The 18,669-nt window shown below is 42.6% G+C and overlaps 2 protein-coding genes across 2 annotated transcripts; both read right to left on the reverse strand.

Moving 5' to 3' along the window:
* Window positions 1-1,119: 1,119 nt before the first annotated feature.
* On the reverse strand, window positions 1,120-5,575 carry LOC121615393 (3-keto-steroid reductase/17-beta-hydroxysteroid dehydrogenase 7-like). Its single transcript, XM_041949737.1, has 9 exons — window positions 5,421-5,575; window positions 4,388-4,591; window positions 4,188-4,280; window positions 3,922-4,036; window positions 3,059-3,253; window positions 1,946-2,050; window positions 1,782-1,838; window positions 1,574-1,672; window positions 1,120-1,385 (listed from the first exon to the last, which is right to left on the reverse strand). The coding sequence occupies exons 1-9, from the start codon at window positions 5,453-5,455 to the stop codon at window positions 1,269-1,271; spliced, it is 1,020 nt and encodes a 339-aa protein (XP_041805671.1). The 5' UTR covers window positions 5,456-5,575; the 3' UTR covers window positions 1,120-1,268.
* Window positions 5,576-5,797: 222 nt separating this feature from the next.
* On the reverse strand, window positions 5,798-16,644 carry LOC121614676 (discoidin domain-containing receptor 2-like). Its single transcript, XM_041948664.1, has 17 exons — window positions 16,575-16,644; window positions 15,513-15,612; window positions 14,221-14,323; window positions 13,568-13,805; window positions 12,503-12,650; window positions 12,173-12,275; window positions 11,806-11,989; window positions 11,054-11,294; window positions 10,823-10,888; window positions 10,183-10,319; window positions 9,255-9,465; window positions 8,942-9,165; window positions 8,518-8,645; window positions 8,207-8,425; window positions 7,882-8,116; window positions 6,685-6,834; window positions 5,798-6,475 (listed from the first exon to the last, which is right to left on the reverse strand). The coding sequence occupies exons 2-17, from the start codon at window positions 15,595-15,597 to the stop codon at window positions 6,341-6,343; spliced, it is 2,607 nt and encodes an 868-aa protein (XP_041804598.1). The 5' UTR covers window positions 15,598-15,612; window positions 16,575-16,644; the 3' UTR covers window positions 5,798-6,340.
* Window positions 16,645-18,669: the final 2,025 nt, after the last annotated feature.

Below are 18,669 nucleotides of genomic sequence, written 5' to 3' on the forward strand. Positions count from 1 at the left end.
ATTACTGAACACTGAAATAGGAATAAACCTTCCTTTAACATGATCTTTTGTTCCCTTTGAATATCTGATGACTCCACCCTGTGCACCTGTGTCACAACAGTAGTACAACAGTCAGTGTTTTCTCTAGTGTTGAGCAGAAAAAGTAGAAAGTACCATAGAATTTCAATAATGCTGTACAAGCACACTCAGAAGTGTACTTAAATACAGTTGCTACTTGAGTAAACGTACTTCATTACTTCCCACCACTCTTTTCCAGCCCACCTTGTGGTTAAAATAATCCCACTAACCTCGAGTCACAGCGCCTGACGACATGGACGAGGGTTTAAACAAGATGACTTCAGAGCACAGCGTGACTGTAACTGAACCACAGGCTGCATCTCTCAGCACGTCACTATGTTTAACAAATAACTAGCAGCGTTGAGGCATATTGGTTTAACTCACAATAAAAAAGAAAAACATTCTGAGGAGCTGCTGCTTGATGGGTATTTTCTCCTCTTTCCCCTTCGGTTGCTGTGATAAAATAACAGATGTTTAATTGTTTCTGAATTTAAGTCAACTTCAAACAGAAAAGGCAAATAACTTGCAAATCAGAGTGGGAGCAGTGCACATGTGTCAGGAACAGTGAAAGCCAGCCAGCCACACACAATTTAAGGAAGACATCAGTGAACATAGCTTGTGTTAAAGAGGTTGTGAAAGGATGAGTTGTATTACGGTTCACTGTTTCGAACGTCACTCTCCTGAATCAACTGAAACCGGTTTGGCAGATTACAGACCTGTAGAGCTGTTCAGTTTATTTAAACAAGCCATCACAGTCGGCTAACTGTGCACACGATGTATGATTTCTGTTCAAAGAAGCCACTGATGACAGCTGATGGTAGCGTTGGTGGTCGGCAAATGGAAAGCTGTAAGGGAGGAAGCCTCTTGTACAAGAAACATGATCCAGCTATCAGATGAAGACACACAGGCAGGCAGCAAATTCTATATTACAACAGGAAAGCATTAAAATATATATATATATATATATATATATATATATATATATATATATATATATATATATATATATATATATATATATATATATATATATAAATATATATATAAATATATATAGTTGTTCAATATGAAAATGTGAAAAACAGAAAAAAAAACCCACAAAGACACATAACTCAACAGTACAATTGGCAAAAATGAAATTAATAAGAGCACTGTTATTGTTCTTCATCACAAACTGCACATGGTTCATTTACAAGAGCAAAAACCTTCCATTACCGGAGACCATTAGCTGCCTTGTCGGCATTACTCTCAGTTTCCCCCCTGATTACTTTCTCAAGTTCAAGAAGTTTTGAATAGAAGACTTCACACATTCCTTCATCGATGTCCATCTGAAACGAGAGCAAAAACACAGACAATCTGATATTATATATAAACAAAGCAGCTTAGGGAGCAGATGAGTGATCCCAGTCTTGCTCGTGGATCTTTTAATTTCTCTAAGCAGCATGATTCTGAGGTTCACACACAGCAGACGTGAGCAGTATGATGCCTATGAAAGTAATGGTCTCTGGTTCCTCACCTGTCGAGGCTGAGTGTAGTTTGTTCCAAGTCCTGATGTTAAACTGTGATACTTTGATCTTGGATCCAGAGACTCTGGCTTTTGGAGAAACAGCCAGTGCTGTGAAGAGCCAGAGCAGGGCTTCATGATTACAGTGCATTCATTGTAAAGATGTGAATCCTTGACTTGTTTTCATAAAGACAGCGATAGAGCAGGTTTGGAGACATACCAGCGCCTCTGCTCCGTTGTACGCCGTAAGTGTGAACGTGTTGGTGAAGATCCGAATCTGTTCAGCACACACAGGACATATGTCACGATAACATGAGACAGTTTATACGCAACTCCAATCAAGTTTCACACGGAGGAAGGGAATTAAAAACAGACGTCACTCACCAGCCACATGATGGGCATGATGAGAGTCCAGAAGCAGGAGGGGAGGATACCGTAGGTCAGATTAGTCATCACCAGTCCTGGACAGACTACAGAGGAGAACAGCCCCTGTGACAAAGAGGAGGAAACACTTACTTAACAAAACAGATGAGTATTTAATCAAATTATAAGTTTTTCAACTCAGGCTTCGTATCAACAGGCTTCTATCAATCATGATAATGAGGAGGATGAGCATACAGATGGACAGTGCAGAAGGGCGATAATGATGCAGTAGAGGTGTGAATTTAAATAGATTTTTTTAGGATTTTTTTTTAACGCTGTAAAAATTGGTCACTAGTGGGATTTATTCAGGAAATCCAAGCTTTATTCAAGCTGAATATAGCGTCCGTTGTGTGTGAGCGACATAATTTTTACGGCCGCCTGTCAAGCCTGTCTGATAAAACTGATTTTGGGTGGATTGTCAAACATTAGACAACATTAGGAGAGATGACATGCCTCGAGATTGGCGCCAGGACTTGTGAAAATGAGCTGTCGAGCCATGTATGGTGTACCCAATCTTTTCTAATTTATTAAAGCCAAAAACATCTGAGATCCACCATGTGTGGGACAGAGGACTCCTTTCACTCAAGAAGGATCCTGCGCCTTGCAATCACTGTAATGACTGCCACCAATTCTCTGCCATGTCTCAGAAAGGTGACATCGAGAACACTGAACCTTGAGACCATGGAGGAAGGTTCCAAGGAAGCCTGCACTATATTCGAAATGATTTTAAATACAGACCAGCAATATGAATGTAAGGCAGGGCAGGGCCAGAAAGTATGCATACGGGTAAACGAGGGGGAAAATCTGGGTATGTCCTCACCCAGACCCTCAGAGTATCAGGCCTTAAAGGCAGGGTGAGAGAGCAGATATTACACCTTTAAAGTTAGTGGGGATCAATGCGAGGAGTACACCTACAGGGGTTTCAGGAGGGAGATGAAGTCATGAGATGGCAAAAAGCTAAAAAAAATTGGATCTTGGAAAGTCATACTTTTCCACTTTGTGCAGGAAGGAGGCAAATGCGCAGCTGACCGCAAGCAAGCAACAGGTAATCTTCACACTGTGTGACAGACACACCTGGCTGTTCTTGTGTCTGTTGAGTGCCACGCTGAGCATGTCTGATGCGTACTTGGAGGAGCTGTAGGGCTCCGTCCCATTTCTGTGCTGGATGTCCTCCATGCTGAAGGCAGAGCGGCGAGCGTTACTCGAGGAGGTCCACACTACTCTGGACATGTGACCTGTCTCACACAGCAGAGGCTCCAGCTCCCTGATCTAGACCAGAGATGAGGACATCAGTTCCACGGGCAAAACACATGAGTAATGACAGGAATTAAACTACAATGTCACAGATGGGAAAAAACATTTAAGCTACACTGCATTAAGAAGTTGCAGATCTGATTAAGCCTTGGAAGCTATCATAGAGCATAACAGCTGCCTCATTATATTCTACATACTGTTGTTCTATGATAAATTATGGATTGAGGCTATTTCTCAGTTTAAAAGCTACAATATACTACCATTAGCAGCAGGAACATTTATTTATTACAAAACTTGCTGCTTCATTTAAATAAAAGAAAGAGCAAAATCTTAGCTCTAAGATTTGACCTTTTATGTTGAAAGATTGGGTGATATGACAATATCAGACGGAAATTTGCCAAAAACAGCCATCTGTGTTTGCTTCTTTCATTAAGTTTCTCAACTGTTTTTTCATAAAATATACTTTATCACAATGTTTCTCTCACAAAATAACATTAAATACACAGAATTTTATCCATATCAACCATTGCTAACAGTATTGTTTTTAACAAATATGTCTGCCACCACATGCAGGTACTACAACACTATGTCACAGCAACATACAACACTGGGGACTATATATATACTATGTCAAAAGGAATTTGTTATCGTCTTTTACATTCATGTATGTGTGCATAGTGTACCAGGAGAAAGTGACCGAACAGGTTGGTGGCAAAAACTTCCTGCAGACCATCAGAGTTGAGGAGGTCCTGTTGAGTTAAGAGACCCTCTGCTGTCGCAAACATGTTGACGACATTCCTGCAGTGAGAGGGTACGCTATCACACAACAGCACAGACAGTGGACAAGTTGCACTGGCACACAGCCACCAAGCTTTAAACTGATATGATATTAAAATAAAAAGGCACAAGTCAAAGCAAAGCTGGTTAGGAAGTGGCTTTGGAAGTTTACCTGGAGAAAAGACCCTTGAAAAAAGCTTTGACATTCACTTGTGGATTGGGCATAATTCCTGCATTTAGATACAGAAAGTCAATTCTGTTGTATCTGTGGAAAAACAAATGCATTAATCAATCTGAATAGTTGTGAGAAAGGGGAGCTCTAAAGCAGTGTATCCACAGCGTCAGGACGTGACTGTGTGGTGGTATCAGTACCTGGCCTTGACCTCCTGAGCAGCAGTGAGCACTGACTGCACAGAGCCCACATCAAGGTGCAGTAAGTCCACATGAGCGTCGGTGTGAGAGGTCAGGAGGGCGGAGCGGGCGGCTTCGGCCCGCTGCATGTTTCTGCAGGCTAGACACAACCGAAGCTGGCTGTCCTCCGTCAGCAGCCTTTCACACAGGGCCAGGCCAATGCCGCTGCACAAAGTGACAGATAGCAGACAAACACAAGCATGTAAACAAACGTCACTAAGAAACTGTGTGATCATCAGATTTACTGAGTAAATCAACTGTTTGTAAAAGATTGTAAACATCAGTTTGCCAGTCAACATTTTTACAATGTAGAGGATAATAAGAACCTTTTTACTCTGTAAATCACATAATTTTAATGCAGATATCCCAGGCCAGCTGTGCTCTGGATGAACACACAAAGACCAAGTCAGCGCCAGTCGGACTCAAGTATACTTTGAGCGTGAAAATTACAACATTTGTATTAAATGGAAAAACTGAAAGACTTGTGCTTTATACTTCCTGAAAAACAAATGTTTCAACACAGGAACTCATGAATGAGGATGAATGGAAGCGGAGGGAACAGCTAGCCTGGCTCTCTCAACTGTTAAAAAAAATTCAAGTGAACGCCTCTCTCTAATTGACATGTTTGTTTAATGCGTAGACAAAAACAAACGTATGGTGGACAAACATGTACGTGACACTTTCTCAAACAACACATATTTGCCATTTCTGTACTGTAAATTTGTGTCACTTACGAGTTAACATACACCAATACTATAATATTAGCCAGAGGCTAATATCGGCTGATGCATCGAACGGGCCAATTTATCACTCGGTATTAAAACTGAAATATACATTTTAATCTTTGTATTGTGAAATGTCTGACCCACCGTATATAAAAAACATTAAAGCTATCACTGAAGCTACGAGTTAACACACAGACTCACTGTTGTTGTCAGTTAGCAACGCGACAAACTGTCTATTCACAGTAAAAACGCAGTTTCAGCGGACCCACCTGTTGGCGCCGGTTACAATGACAACTTTCTCCATGTCTGGCCGGAGTGTGCAGCGGCTGTAGGTGAACTCAGAACCGGGATAAGGTCTCTAACCTGTCGTGAAATCACCTTAACGGTGGACGGCCCATCGCCCGATTCATCGTAAAGAACCCAGCCTATATGCACGAGCAAATATGTGGTGTGACTACGCCCCAGCAAACAACTGGCCAATCAGCGTCCATTACGGAGAGCGAGGAGGCCCTAAACAGTAAAAGAGCGCAACGATTGAACGTCTCACTATAAACGTAATGCAAGCTGTAAAGCAAGGAAAGAATGACAAGCAGTGCTCAATATTACTTTTTCTTTATTTACAGGGATCTTTGGTTTGACAGCTATTAATAGGGAAATACTCAACAATAAAAATGTTATTTATTTCTGCAAAGGGACATAAACAAGTATATAAAACATGTCAAGAACTGCTGCAGGGTAAAAAACACTGTCACACCGACAACAGTTATCATAATGCCATATGCTCAAAAATAGAAACATTCATAAAACACAACTGTACTGACATTCTCTAATAAATGTGCAATAGAATTAGATGCATGTATGGAAAAGAAATAAAAATATTCACAATTGTGTTTCAAAACCTAGAATTACCACGAAGTACTCTATAAATAGACATAGCATAGGAAATTAAAGGAAATTAATAAATACACAGAGGTGTGAATAGTGCTACTTTGCATGATATCTACAATATAAGACTCTGTTCAAGTGTATACCTTCTCCTTAGTTCTTAATATTTACAGCACCACTGTGGCAAGCAAGCAAAAAAAGAATGAAAAACATGTTTCTGACTCCAAGTTCATTCCACATTAACCCAGCCTGAAGGGAGCGAACGTGGCAGTGCATGGCAGAGAGAATTCATCGCTTCCATCTGCTACGCCATGCTCTCCATCAGCTGAGTGTGTATCTCCTGAAAGCTCGGCCTCTGCTTGGCATTCCTCCTCCAGCAGCTCAGCATGAGATCATTGTAGACTCTATCAGGGCAACAGGGAGGTTTTGGCAGATACACCTGGGAGCACAAGATAAAATATCAACGTAGGAGTAATGTTAAAATGGCTATGAGTAGTGTTTTTATTCGAAAATTGCAACTTTGGCACTGTGAGATACACATGCAGGGAAAATATGGCATGGTTTGTATGATTACCACAAACAAACGGTGATTGACAATAAACAGACTGCTGTGAAGGATCTGGCAGCCTAAACCTGTGTGATGCTCACCTGCTTGCCCTGGTCCCTGAAGAACTCGCCTGTGTTTTCAATGACCTGCTCGTCAGAGAGCTGGGAGTAGGGCTGCTCCTTACACAGAGTCAGAATCTCCCACAGAGTCACGCCGAAGGCCCACACGTCACTGGCCATGGTGAACTTACCCTGAGAGAACAGGCAGCTCAGATCCAAATACAATCCAGCACTGACTTCATGTGGATGTTGGCCTGTATTCATTATCACAGCTGCGATATTACTAGCCGTCAAATGATGTTGATGTAACAGGTGTGTTCATGCATCACAGTCATAATTCACCAAAAGTCCATCCTTAGTATTTATTTTCATTTTGTCATATCGTTTTCATGTTGGATTATTTATCTTACGTATATTGGTATTTTATTTTGAAATTCGTTTTATTTTGGTGACTTCCTGTAAGGACGGCACTTCCTGTAATTTCGCGCTACTCTCCTCAGACGGCGTGAGACTCCGCTGAGGAGAGGTAACTTGATTTAGTCGCTCTTGTTCTCAGAGCTCAAGCACAGTTAAAAACACTCCGAAGTTGTTGAAATTTGTGTTGTTGGGTTCACATGTATCATATGAACATAAGGTGTGCTTTGTGTTGACTTTTTTGAGGCACTTTATGTAACGTACAGTAGCGGTATTCACATGCTAGTTTACCGATCTTTAAGCTAGGCTAAGAGAAGAGCATGTGTGTTGTTTCTCATGCAGTCTGCCGTGTTTCTCCTCTTTCTTTTAGAGGTGTGCATGTAGAAACCCAGAAGAGTTGCTGTACTGATTTTTATTTCATTTTGCACAGGTATGTGAGCTCATGATTTGTCATTGATGTTATAATGTTCATTATAAAACATAAAAATTGCCACTGTTGAGTGTAAAAATGTATTTGTGTTTCCAAATGTTAGGTTGAATGAATTATATGAATTTATAAAAACATGCATTAGCTCTGACGGCGTGAGACTCCGCTGAGGAGAGAGGTGTGCATGTAGAAACCCAGAAGAGTTGCTGTACTGATTTTTATTTCATTTTGCACAGCTGGCCTGAAATAAATCCTGCTCCAGTGGCAAAACAGCTATGGTCCCCGTCTCATCCATTTACACAACACAACGCTGAGATTTATTGCAGTGAGACAAGATTGGTAGGCCAGACCGGCTACATTGACATACACACAGTTTGAACAGAGATCAAGGCACTCACCAGCAGGATGCTCTCCCAGGACATCCAGCGAATGGGCAGGACGGCCCGGCCCTGGATCCTGTAGTAGTCCCCTCTGTACAGGTTCCGACTCATGCCAAAATCAGCAATCTTTATGGTGTAGTTCTTACCCACCAGGCAGTTGCGGGTCGCAAGATCACGGTGGACAAAGTTGAGAGAGGACAAGTACTTCATGCCGGATGCGATCTGCACAGCCATGCCAATTAGTTTACTGTAGCTAAAGAGCAGAGGAGACCACAAAGAAAGTGAATGAGTACAATATAGTGTACATACACACAACACATATAATGGGAAAATATGAGCCTACCAAATCATACTCTTTCCCTCTTTTCCCTCCAGCTCTGTCTTGTCTTCATCAGCAGCCTCTTTTAGTCTGAGACTGCAGAGGAACTGGTTCAGGTCTCCATTTTCCATGTACTCGGTGATCATACACAGCGGGTCTGTGTCCACACACACCGCCAGCAGTCGCACAATGTTGGGGTCCCTCAGACGAGACATGATTCGGATCTCCTTTAGGAAGTCATTCCTGCAGCACAGCGAGGACAAACAATTGCAATTAAAGGGATATGTTATCATCTTTTGTAATAATAGCAACCAGCTGGAGACTCATGTACCAACCTTGCATTCTTGTTGGCGTCTTCCCGCAGTGTTTTCACAGCAACCAGCAGAGGTGACTCATTGTTTCCCTCTATAGACAAATCCTCATCCAAAAAGTCCTGCATGCCCTCTGCCTCACACAAGTGCACCTGTTTTAAAAAGTACTTTCTCAGCCCATCATCCTCTTGGCACCACTTGAAACCATCTGTTCAGTTGTTTAATCTCACTAAGCGATGCCTATTTGTCAGCATGCACTGTATCGACGCTGCATTTCACACTCGTGCTTTTACCACACAGCAAAATCCATCATTCAGTTTTCAAAACGAGAGCTTTAAAGATAAATCAGCGTAGCTCTGGAAAAGAGAGAACAGCCAGATGGATCTAACATATTTCTAAAATGTCAAATCAATGCAAGCAAACATTAGAACTACAAAGCTGAATATACTTCTCCGAACTGGCCCTCTCCCAGCTTCTCCTTGAAGGTGAGTTTGTGTCTGGGGAACTCTCTCATGGAGGAATCAGTGCCAGCAAACAGATTCATGTTGGCGGCTGTGATGGAGTAGGTGCTGCTGTCTGAAGACTCCTGGAGGCTGATGATGTCTGCCTCCGCGTAGTGGGGGGCACTGTCTGAACCACTGGTTGCAAGGGCTCGACAGGAGGTGCTTGGTCCTGATGCGGGAACGCACAAATACGCACACTGCAGCAGCTATAGCTGTAACAACCCTCACAGGATTTATTGCATTGTGCTTTTATCTTACCGAGGTGTTCGGTGGACTGAGCGAACTCAGGTAGTTTCCGGATAAGGCGTGAAGGCTCCTGGTAGTCGGCGCAGAGGGGGAAGATTCTCTCATAGGTGGAGTTGGAGGTGGAGCCGCCCTCACTGGAGAGGGAGGAGTGGTGGGAGGAAAAGGCGTGGGTTTGAACTGCAAGACGGGCTGTGAGTTCATCATCCAGCATGCGTCGAGACGCCTAAGAAAGTAAGTGTGTGAGAGTTGAGGTCTGTTATTTGGTGTTTATGTCAAATAATCTGCAGGAGATTTGTTCTCGTTGTTACAGGACACTGCTGGACATCAGATTTTTAAATAGAAAGACGACATACTAGGATAACAGCAGTTATTGCGACTGAGGGGAAAGGAGAGGTGGTCTGTGCATGGAAATGTGAAAATCTATAAATGCATAAAATGTGTAAATCCAAAATATGTCATATTTCTTTCTGCAGATCACCACCCCTAAGAGAACTTTTACAAACTTAAGTAACAGCAATATACCATTGGCTGCTGTTAGTCACCGGCTTGAGATGAAGTGCTATGGGATGCCGTCCATTTCAGCTCATAAAACCCATCTTATAGATACGATAATTCAAAAAGTCATTTCCTTAAACTCCTCTTGGATGATCTGTCTCCTGGTGCAAAAATAAAACCCAGACCACTTAGTGATTTGTTTCGTCTGGTGTATAATCTGGGCTACAGTCCTCTCTTCAGTATTTTTCTTCGATATTTGATATTTCCTGGCTGCTTGCAAACATCAGTGTATGGACAACCTCTCCTTTTTCCTTTGTTTGCTACTTTTTGACCTGCACCTTTATCCAACTGGGGTTGGATTTGCACACTTTCAGCCTTCTTTGATTATCAACAATACAGTACATAAGACCAATACAAACATATTGAAAGAAACCTCTTTTCTCACCTTCTCAAGCATCTTTTGCCAGACCTGCCTCCACAGGATGATGACTATGATAGTCAATAGGATGGCAATGATAGCCACCAAGCAGCCAATCAGGATCCGGGTGTTGCTGTCATCTACTTTATGAGTAGGATCATCCCCTAACCAACCAGACGAGAGCAGGGAGTTGAGGCGGATTTGATTTAATCCATTGCAGTTCATTTTCTTATTACAGTATGCTTATTGCACTTTCCTCTTCATGTTTCATTGTAACTGCAGTTTATGACATTCATTTCAATGATCAGTAATTTCTGATGCTGTCAGCAGGTGGCACTGTTTACCTAGAAAACATTTTGAAACCACCCCAAACAACAATTATTTGCTTTTAATCTGAGCTAAATTACTACACATCATAGTAATTTATGTGACACCAGGTCAAGCTTAATTGATAAAAATCACAAATAAACGATCTTTTGGATTATATTCGTGGTTGACTGAGGATTATACTCAGCCTGTGTTTTGTTTACCACCACATCACTTCCCAGCAGCCATATATCAAACCAGCCTGCGCTCCCTCTTGCCAGCATTTTTCTCCAGTGCCTGACTGTCACTTCACTAAAATTACAATCACTACTCACATAAAAAAAGGGGTTTAGCTCCTGACCTGGTATTGTGTTTGTGGGGTGTCCGTGTTTGCGAGGAGTCAGAGATGTGTTGTACACTGCTGAGCCTGTGAGAGAAAGAAAAGGGAGGACAAAGCTGAAGGAAGGAAAGTAAGACAACATTTACACTGCGTGGCAGGTAGAAACCCATTCAAATGAGATACAATATCAAAGCCAGGCTTCTAATGAGGCACCAACTGGAGGATGGCACCCGCACCTGATCCCATTTTTACCTGACTGGAAGGCCACCTCACTGAATAGCATCCATTGGTCGCTGAAGTGGAAACGGCATTTGATGGCGCTGGCTGTGCGGTCCCCGAGCGACACGGTGATGAAGCGGGCACTTTGGCTGAGGCGGTCAACAGTGGGCCTGAAGGTCACCGGGTCAGCCTCCCAGTCTGACCCCGACCGGAAGAAACAGCTGACCTGCCTGAACATCCTCACCCCTCGGCTGAGCATGTTATTACAGTGAACCTGTGGAGGTGGAGGTGGGATATCTGGCTGAGAGCAAGTTATCTTAATCAGCATCTTGCAAATAGTCAATTATCCAGCTAATATGGACAGGGAATATGGATTTCTTTGTCTTTCTGTGACCATGATGACTCAATGGACACAAAAGTGCTCAAAGCAGTCCGAATCAAAGGGGGAGATGATGCAGGAGCAGATGTAGCAGTGACTAATCTGCCTTCCTGTGCTGCCGCTGAAAAATATCATCTTCCATCTCTCTGATCTCTGGCCACAGCACTTACCCTTGACAAATATGCTAATTATACAGAAAATATCATTTTCCCACTGTGAGGCTATTTTGCACCATTTTATGAAATTTATTGCCCAATAAAATCTGCAGCAGCTATAGAAGAGGGGTGCTTGCCCGGCACGGCGCAGCACAGCTGACTTCAGTGAAGCGCTGGCTCAGCATATAAAAAAATCCTCCACTTTTTCACTTTTAAGCTGTTCGGTGAACTAAGCTGAACCGGTTCCTTACCTTCATGGAGGTGAAGTTTCGGATGTGGTCGAACTCGAAGATCATCTCCACGTAACCTTTGGGGAAGCTCTTGTTGCTCCAGCCCACGTAGTCGTACCCCGGCCACATGCTGTATGTGTGGCTGTGGAGAAAGTCGTCCAGACCCCAGGTGCCGTCTGTCAGCTGGCCGAGGCCCTTTGTCAGCCTAGCGGAGGGATGGATGGGAGGAATGAGGATAGAAAACAGGAGCACTTTAAGGTTTATTCACCAAGGAGTGCAGAGAAAATGACTGCACTCACAGGAGGTAAACAACATGATAACTATGATCAAAATAAGCCCTAATTGTGGCCTACATCTTTCTTTCTAGAGGCAGCAATACAATCTCAACCTTTCAGCTGATGCTCCATCATACACAGAGTCATTAAAGTAGACATCCAGGCCTCTGTAGATCATTTGGTGCCCATCTGGAATGCTGTAAGACATCAGGCCATCTACAGAGGGCAGGTCAAAGGTCAAAGGTGAGGATGGATTTACTCACTGCATGCTTACAGGATATTATGACAGTGAACAACATTTTCAGCGTGTCATTAAAAAGTCAGAATGAAACTGATAAGTTAGAAAAAATCTTAACTATATATATAAAAAAAAACAACAGCTAGATGATGCCAGTGTGACACGATGAAGCCGTCACACTCTGCGGTGGAAAGTATTGACTAACCGAGCCATTCGCAGCCGTAGAGCTCCACTCTCATACACACGATCATGGAGTGGTCCGTCACAGGCATAAAGCGGACAAAACGCGCGATGATGGGAGGCTCCAGATCCTTCAGCACCACATCATACGCATTCCTGTTCCCCTCAATGACCTGGCAGGGGAGACGCAGATGACACGGATGAGAGTGAGTGAGTGACTGAAGGGAAACTCAAACCACCTAAATATATGTGGTGTTAATGCTTTGACGCCTTCAACCAAAACTCTGCTGCAGGAAACTGAGGTTGCTGAATGACTACGGTGATGTGTGTAGCATTTTAGCAGCAAATATGTGACTGTCAAATCAAAACCTGGGAAATCTGTAAAGAAGCAGGGGCCTTTTATGCCAGCGCTGCTGCTGGTTCTACTATTTCCTAATTGGCTGCATTTTCCATGAGCTCTCCTGCAAAGAAGATACCATCTTTTGTTCTAACTTTTTGCCATCTCTCACCAGTGGAGGAAGCATTTAGATCATTTACTTTAGTGACAGTATCTAAACTGTGATATAAAAATGCTCTGTTACAAAAAAAAGTCCTGCTTTGTAAGTGTGTGTTAAAAGCAATAGTATTTACCTTTCAGAAAATTGCTCCTGTGAGTGTTGTACTATTGCTCTATATATTAATTTATTATGTTTTCTTTTATTTTTAATAGTATTTTTGCTAATATTTCATTAGTATTAGGTAGTTTAACAGCAATGCATCACATTTTATAAGCTCAAAAGGACAGGGAATATGCATTTATTTGTCTTCCTGTGTTCCTGCTTTTATAAGCTCATCTTTAAGTAAAGTAGGCTAGCTAGTTAGTAAAGCAGTTAGATAAATACAGTGGAGTAAATAGTCCACAATTTCCCTCTGAAAAGTGTGAAGACAAAGTATAAAGTGTATATATATATACACACACACACACACACACATAGTGGTTCTGCACCTTATCCAATTAAGCTGTCATGACATGATAACACGTGGACCTAAACTCAGTCGTAGTGTCTCTAATGAGAAACACTGCTGCACAGCATTATCTCGTCATGCTCACCTGCCTTCCCTTCCTGTCATGCCAGCCCACCCAGTTGCTGCCGTCGCGGCTGTACTTGATCCTGTACCTCTGGGCAAACTCGTTACCCATGCCGTCGGCATGGCGACCTTGGGTGCCCACCAGTGTGATGAAGTGCAGTGAACGCAGGTCCACCTGCAGATACTCTTTGAGGCCGTCGGGCTCTGACATGATGTCAGGACACCAGGCCCCGTCACCGTCTCCGTTGTCTAAGTCAAGCCTGAAGAGGAGGAGGAAATAGGAGAGGAGGCGTGAGGCAAAGGGTTCAGGAGGAGGAGAGGAGAGGAGCATGGAAATTAAGAGGAAGACTGAGAAAATTTGCAAGATATGAATAGAGAGCATTTTAAGGTACTTTCTCTAGAATGCACAATCTTTTCTAAGTTAATTAATTCGTACTGTTGATTACTATGTCTTGCTGCTGGACTTTTTAAAAGCCAAAGCAGTGGTTAGTTTGGAATAAATAGGAGAAGAACTCGGCACGAATAGCAATGGCCACCAGGGTTGAACTCATAACAGATTATCAATAAGGAAGGAGACTGTATGTATGTATTTCTCATATTGGAACTGAAGTTTGTTGACCAAAGCAGATAAAAATAAACTCAGATATAAGAAAAGAAATGTATCATCCAACATGCCTGCCAAATCTCGCAGCAGTTGACTCAGACCACTGACTGGATGCAGAGATGTCCTCGTCCTGAATCTGCCCGCCGGTCATACCGAGAGGATACCGACACATCTCTGCAAACACATGAAGCGTCACTGAGACACATGGCGCTCACATTCTGGACACGTTTTTTATGTGTTTGCGTCGATGAGTGGGACACCTGACTGCGCTCACGTGCCATATGAGTTTTTATCCTTTCTGTGCATTTGCAGGATGTGAGGAGGGGAGTGTGAAGTGGTCAGGTCCCGTCCCTTCCCCCCAGTCCCCTTCCTGCAGCCCTGCAAGGCCTCAAAGCCAAACAGAGGCATCACTGTGTAGGTGCCAGTTTAAGCAAAATGAAACGGGAGTGGCCTCAGAGGTGCCTGCTCTTCATTTTTTCATAACTTCTACACGTGAGAGGCACCCCTGAGTTTTAATGTATCTGCTGGGCATTAACTTTTATGTTGTGAGGGCACGAAAAAATACGTTTCACAACAGACGACCAGTGTGTTAGTGTAATTCACTGACCAGACTGCACATCTGCTCACTGATGCTACCAGAGTGTTTATTCTCTCCATCTCTACCTGGTAATTATGGGACGTCTGCGTTTTATTCACCTTCCCGCACCGGACGCCAAGACATGCACTTTGAGAGCAGCAGAACAAATAAGCCTTTTACAGTGGAAATATTCTAAGTGGGAAAGTCAAATGAGTGCACGTGTGTGTGTGTGTGAGACAGAGAGAGTGTGTGTGGGTGCATGTGTTACCTGCAACTATGCCTGCAAATTTTTTTTTTCCACGAATGCCCCCTGCTTGTGAAAGGTCTGCCTGTTCTGAGGATATTTGCTGTCTGACCATTAGGTAAACCACATACACACATTCTCATACACACGCCCATCCACAGACACACACACACACACACACACACACACATTACATTCTTGCGTTCTAAGCCCACCCACCTAAAACTGCTTTCCTTCTCCATCTTGACAACATTCTTGGCCCCCAGGAATATAAAGAAGTTATTTTAGGCTTATATATGGCATATCCACGTTACTGGCTTCAAACATTAAAAACTAAACCTACACACAATTAAATTCATTATATGTCTGGTTGTCTGACTGACACGTGCACTGAGCAGGGTGAACCTACCTATTTAAACCACCGAGGTGCCATCCCTGCAGCAAACAACATGTCCTACCAAAATGTTCTTGAGCAACATATTAAACCCCCTGCTGCTCTGAGAATGAATGACGTGGATGTAAAAGATGAATATCTACCATACCTGGGTTGACTTGAGATCGCACAGTGGCAGCCAGCAGGATAAGGAGGACATGGTGTGAGATCTGCTGAACCTTCATGACCTTCATCTCACCCGTGCACACCTAAAAGTTTCAGGAAGGTCATGCATCAGTGGATGAGATTAGCAGCACAGTTATTGATTATACATCGCGGCAGCGAGGCTTATACAGCAAATCCTGTGCTTTCAGGAAGGTTTAAGTCGACGGACACAAACACTGTGTGTACTGACATGCAGGGCGTCATACTCTGAGACTAGTATGTAATAAATAATAAGTACATTAAGAATATAAAAGGAATCAGAAAAAAATATACAGAGAAAGCAATCAAAGTTAAAGCATGTAAAGTAGATGTAATGAAACAGGAGTTGGAGCTGACTTTGAGTTGAACATCCCTGAAACCAGTGTGGTCAGTGCACACACAGTCCACTCCTTGTACCTTCTTGCTCTCTCCCATTACAGTACCTGCATTTTATTTAGCTTGTAAAAGCCCTGTGAAGGTCTCAGTGACTTATAGCTCTAACACATTCAGGTCTACTCTCTAAGAACTGTTCAGAAACTGCACTTACAGTCTTCCACATGGTAGATGTAGGGAGACAATGTCGTTCTGTGTCAGCGTGAAGTGTATAACGTGTAGTCTTACTGTAGTAGGGGTGCATTATTACCTCCTTTTCTTTAACATATGCACATGAAAAGAAATTAAGACCGTACACTAAATTTATTAGCAAAAACCAATCTGTAATCTGTTTCTCAGCAGTTTCCATTTCTGCAGAGCTGACGCTCTCCAGTGGAATAACCTTTTTCCTGTGTATTTTTCAGACGCTGATTAAAAAACTGCAAAAGAAAAAGCAAAAAAAGCTTTAATATTGCACCCTTCTTGACTTTAATGTGAACAAATAGATGTATTTCTTGTGCTTTAGCTTATTTTAAACCTGTATTATGTATTTTCCTATATGAGGTCATTCTCTATACTGAGCTGAGCTGACACAAACTTCTTTCAAAGTCAACGTGGACACTTCATGAATGAGAAAAATATGGATTTGACTTACTTTTGCGAGTTCCTCTCTCGTTATTATGAAACCATCTGTTTCAGGGAAAATTCCACATCTACTGTGAGTTGATGCATTCAGCGATGCGAGTCACTGACCTCTTCCTCGCAAGAACTTTCTGGGAATGGAAAAGAGAGAGAGAGAGAGAGGGAGAAAGAGAGAGAGAGGGGGAGAGAGGAAGAGGGAGAGGAAATGAAGGCTGATGTAACAGTCTTGATGGCTGGAGGAAAGAAAGAGAGAAAATAACACGTTTTGGGAGTTTTTTGAGGTGAGGCCAAAATCCCAGAATTCCACCTGATCCACAAATGGTTTCAATTATGGCCCACAGTGGCAGCTGAGAGCGGCAGGGTCTGGCAGCTTCCAGCAAGAGCTACTGACAAAAACAGACTGGAGTTCGTTTTCCTGCAGAGGAGAACCTGCTAATTACTGAGGGATACATGATGTTTTAGAAAAAACTTGCTGGATACAAACAACATGTGTCGCAGCTGGGAGTAAAAGTAAAATGGACACAGCAGCTGCCGCAGAGAGGAGGCAGAAGCTTGTTTTGATGATTTAAAATCAATATGTGAATCACTGATTTTGTAGCATGGAAAAGCACATGACATCTGTTGTATAATATGTATACTGCATATATGGCCAAAAGTAAGTGGACACCCCTGTCCTTACATGTTTGTGTGCTTTTAATCTGGGGCTGTTTTAACAGGCCACATAATTTCTTAAAGAAAGGCTTAATCCTACAACACACTCCCTACATACAGCATGTGTATTCATAACGTTCATGAAAAACGCAGATGGTTGCTCTGTGCACAACAAATATCAGATGAAGTGAGTCCTGTTTTTATCGACTTTAATATTTGGTATGTCCACCTTGTGCAGCAGTTACAACAGCAAGTCTCTTTGGCATAGTTCATGAGAACTTCAACACTAATGCTAATGCTAATACTAATTGCTCGATGGGGTCAAGGTCACCATCATTTTCAATGTTCCAGCAGATTCCTTCTGGCAATAGTTTAGGGTCATTGTCCTCTTGGAAAACAAATCCAGGCCCAATAAGACGACTCCCAGATTGTACTGTGTGCCTCACCAGAAGGTTGTGGTATACTTTCTTATCTATGATGTCATCAGTTTTCACTAAGTCACATGTTCCTGAGCCTTAAATGCCATAATACTACCCCCTCCGTGTTTAACTGTTTAACTGGCAAGAGACTGTCATTTTTATATCTCTCCCCCTCCCTCCGTCCAACATACGCTCTTCGCTTGTTGCCAAAATATTCAAACACTTTATACCAATCTCTTCCTTTGGCCATTTCCTGTGTTCTTTTGCAAATTTCAGGTGTTTCACTCTATTTTTTCTCTTTTACTAACTGTTTCTTTGCTGCTATTCTGTCAACAAGGCCCTCTTCTCCCAGTTTCCGATGCACAGTTCTTGAAGATACTGTTGCACCAGTAGTCATTGTGGTGTTGATCTCGTCACGCCGTTCTCATGAGGTCTTTCTTTGGTCCTTAAGACTGAGAATTTTGAGATGCTTCACTTGTCTGTCTGAAAGTTTGGGATATCCCGTCACTTCTCCACATTTGACATGATTACGGTAAAAAACTGTAAAGAAATAAGTTATCCTGCCTGCCGGCCTGCACACAGTGAGGGGCGGTTGCTAGGCAACAAACGCGTTTACTTTCAGTGCCGCTACGTAGTGAGAGCGGTGACAAAGGAGAGTAGGCTCATTTTAAATCAATAAAATATGTTTTAATCACTGTTTTGTGTCACATTATTAAATGCTTCAGTAGTAAGCCGTGTTCTAAGCGGGATAATGTAGAGTGAGCAGGTTCCTATGGAGAAATAAATACCTTCAGGATGAATGAATATGTCATCCTGTCAGGGTGTATTGTCAGGGTTTATTTCTCCACAGGAATCTGCTCACTCTACATTATCCCTGACATATACACAAAGGCGTGTGTTGCACTTCAGTCTGTTTGTCGGTAACAGAGGAAGTCAGTTTCAAGTCAGCCTTCCCATGCGAGTGTTCAACTAACAGCTAGAACCATCGCTATTCAAGTATTCATTTTGATAAGAAGGCAGATAAAACAGTGTATACAC

The sequence above is a fragment of the Chelmon rostratus genome, chromosome 12 (assembly GCF_017976325.1).
Source record: "Chelmon rostratus isolate fCheRos1 chromosome 12, fCheRos1.pri, whole genome shotgun sequence".
In the NCBI taxonomy this organism is placed as follows: domain Eukaryota; kingdom Metazoa; phylum Chordata; class Actinopteri; order Chaetodontiformes; family Chaetodontidae; genus Chelmon; species Chelmon rostratus.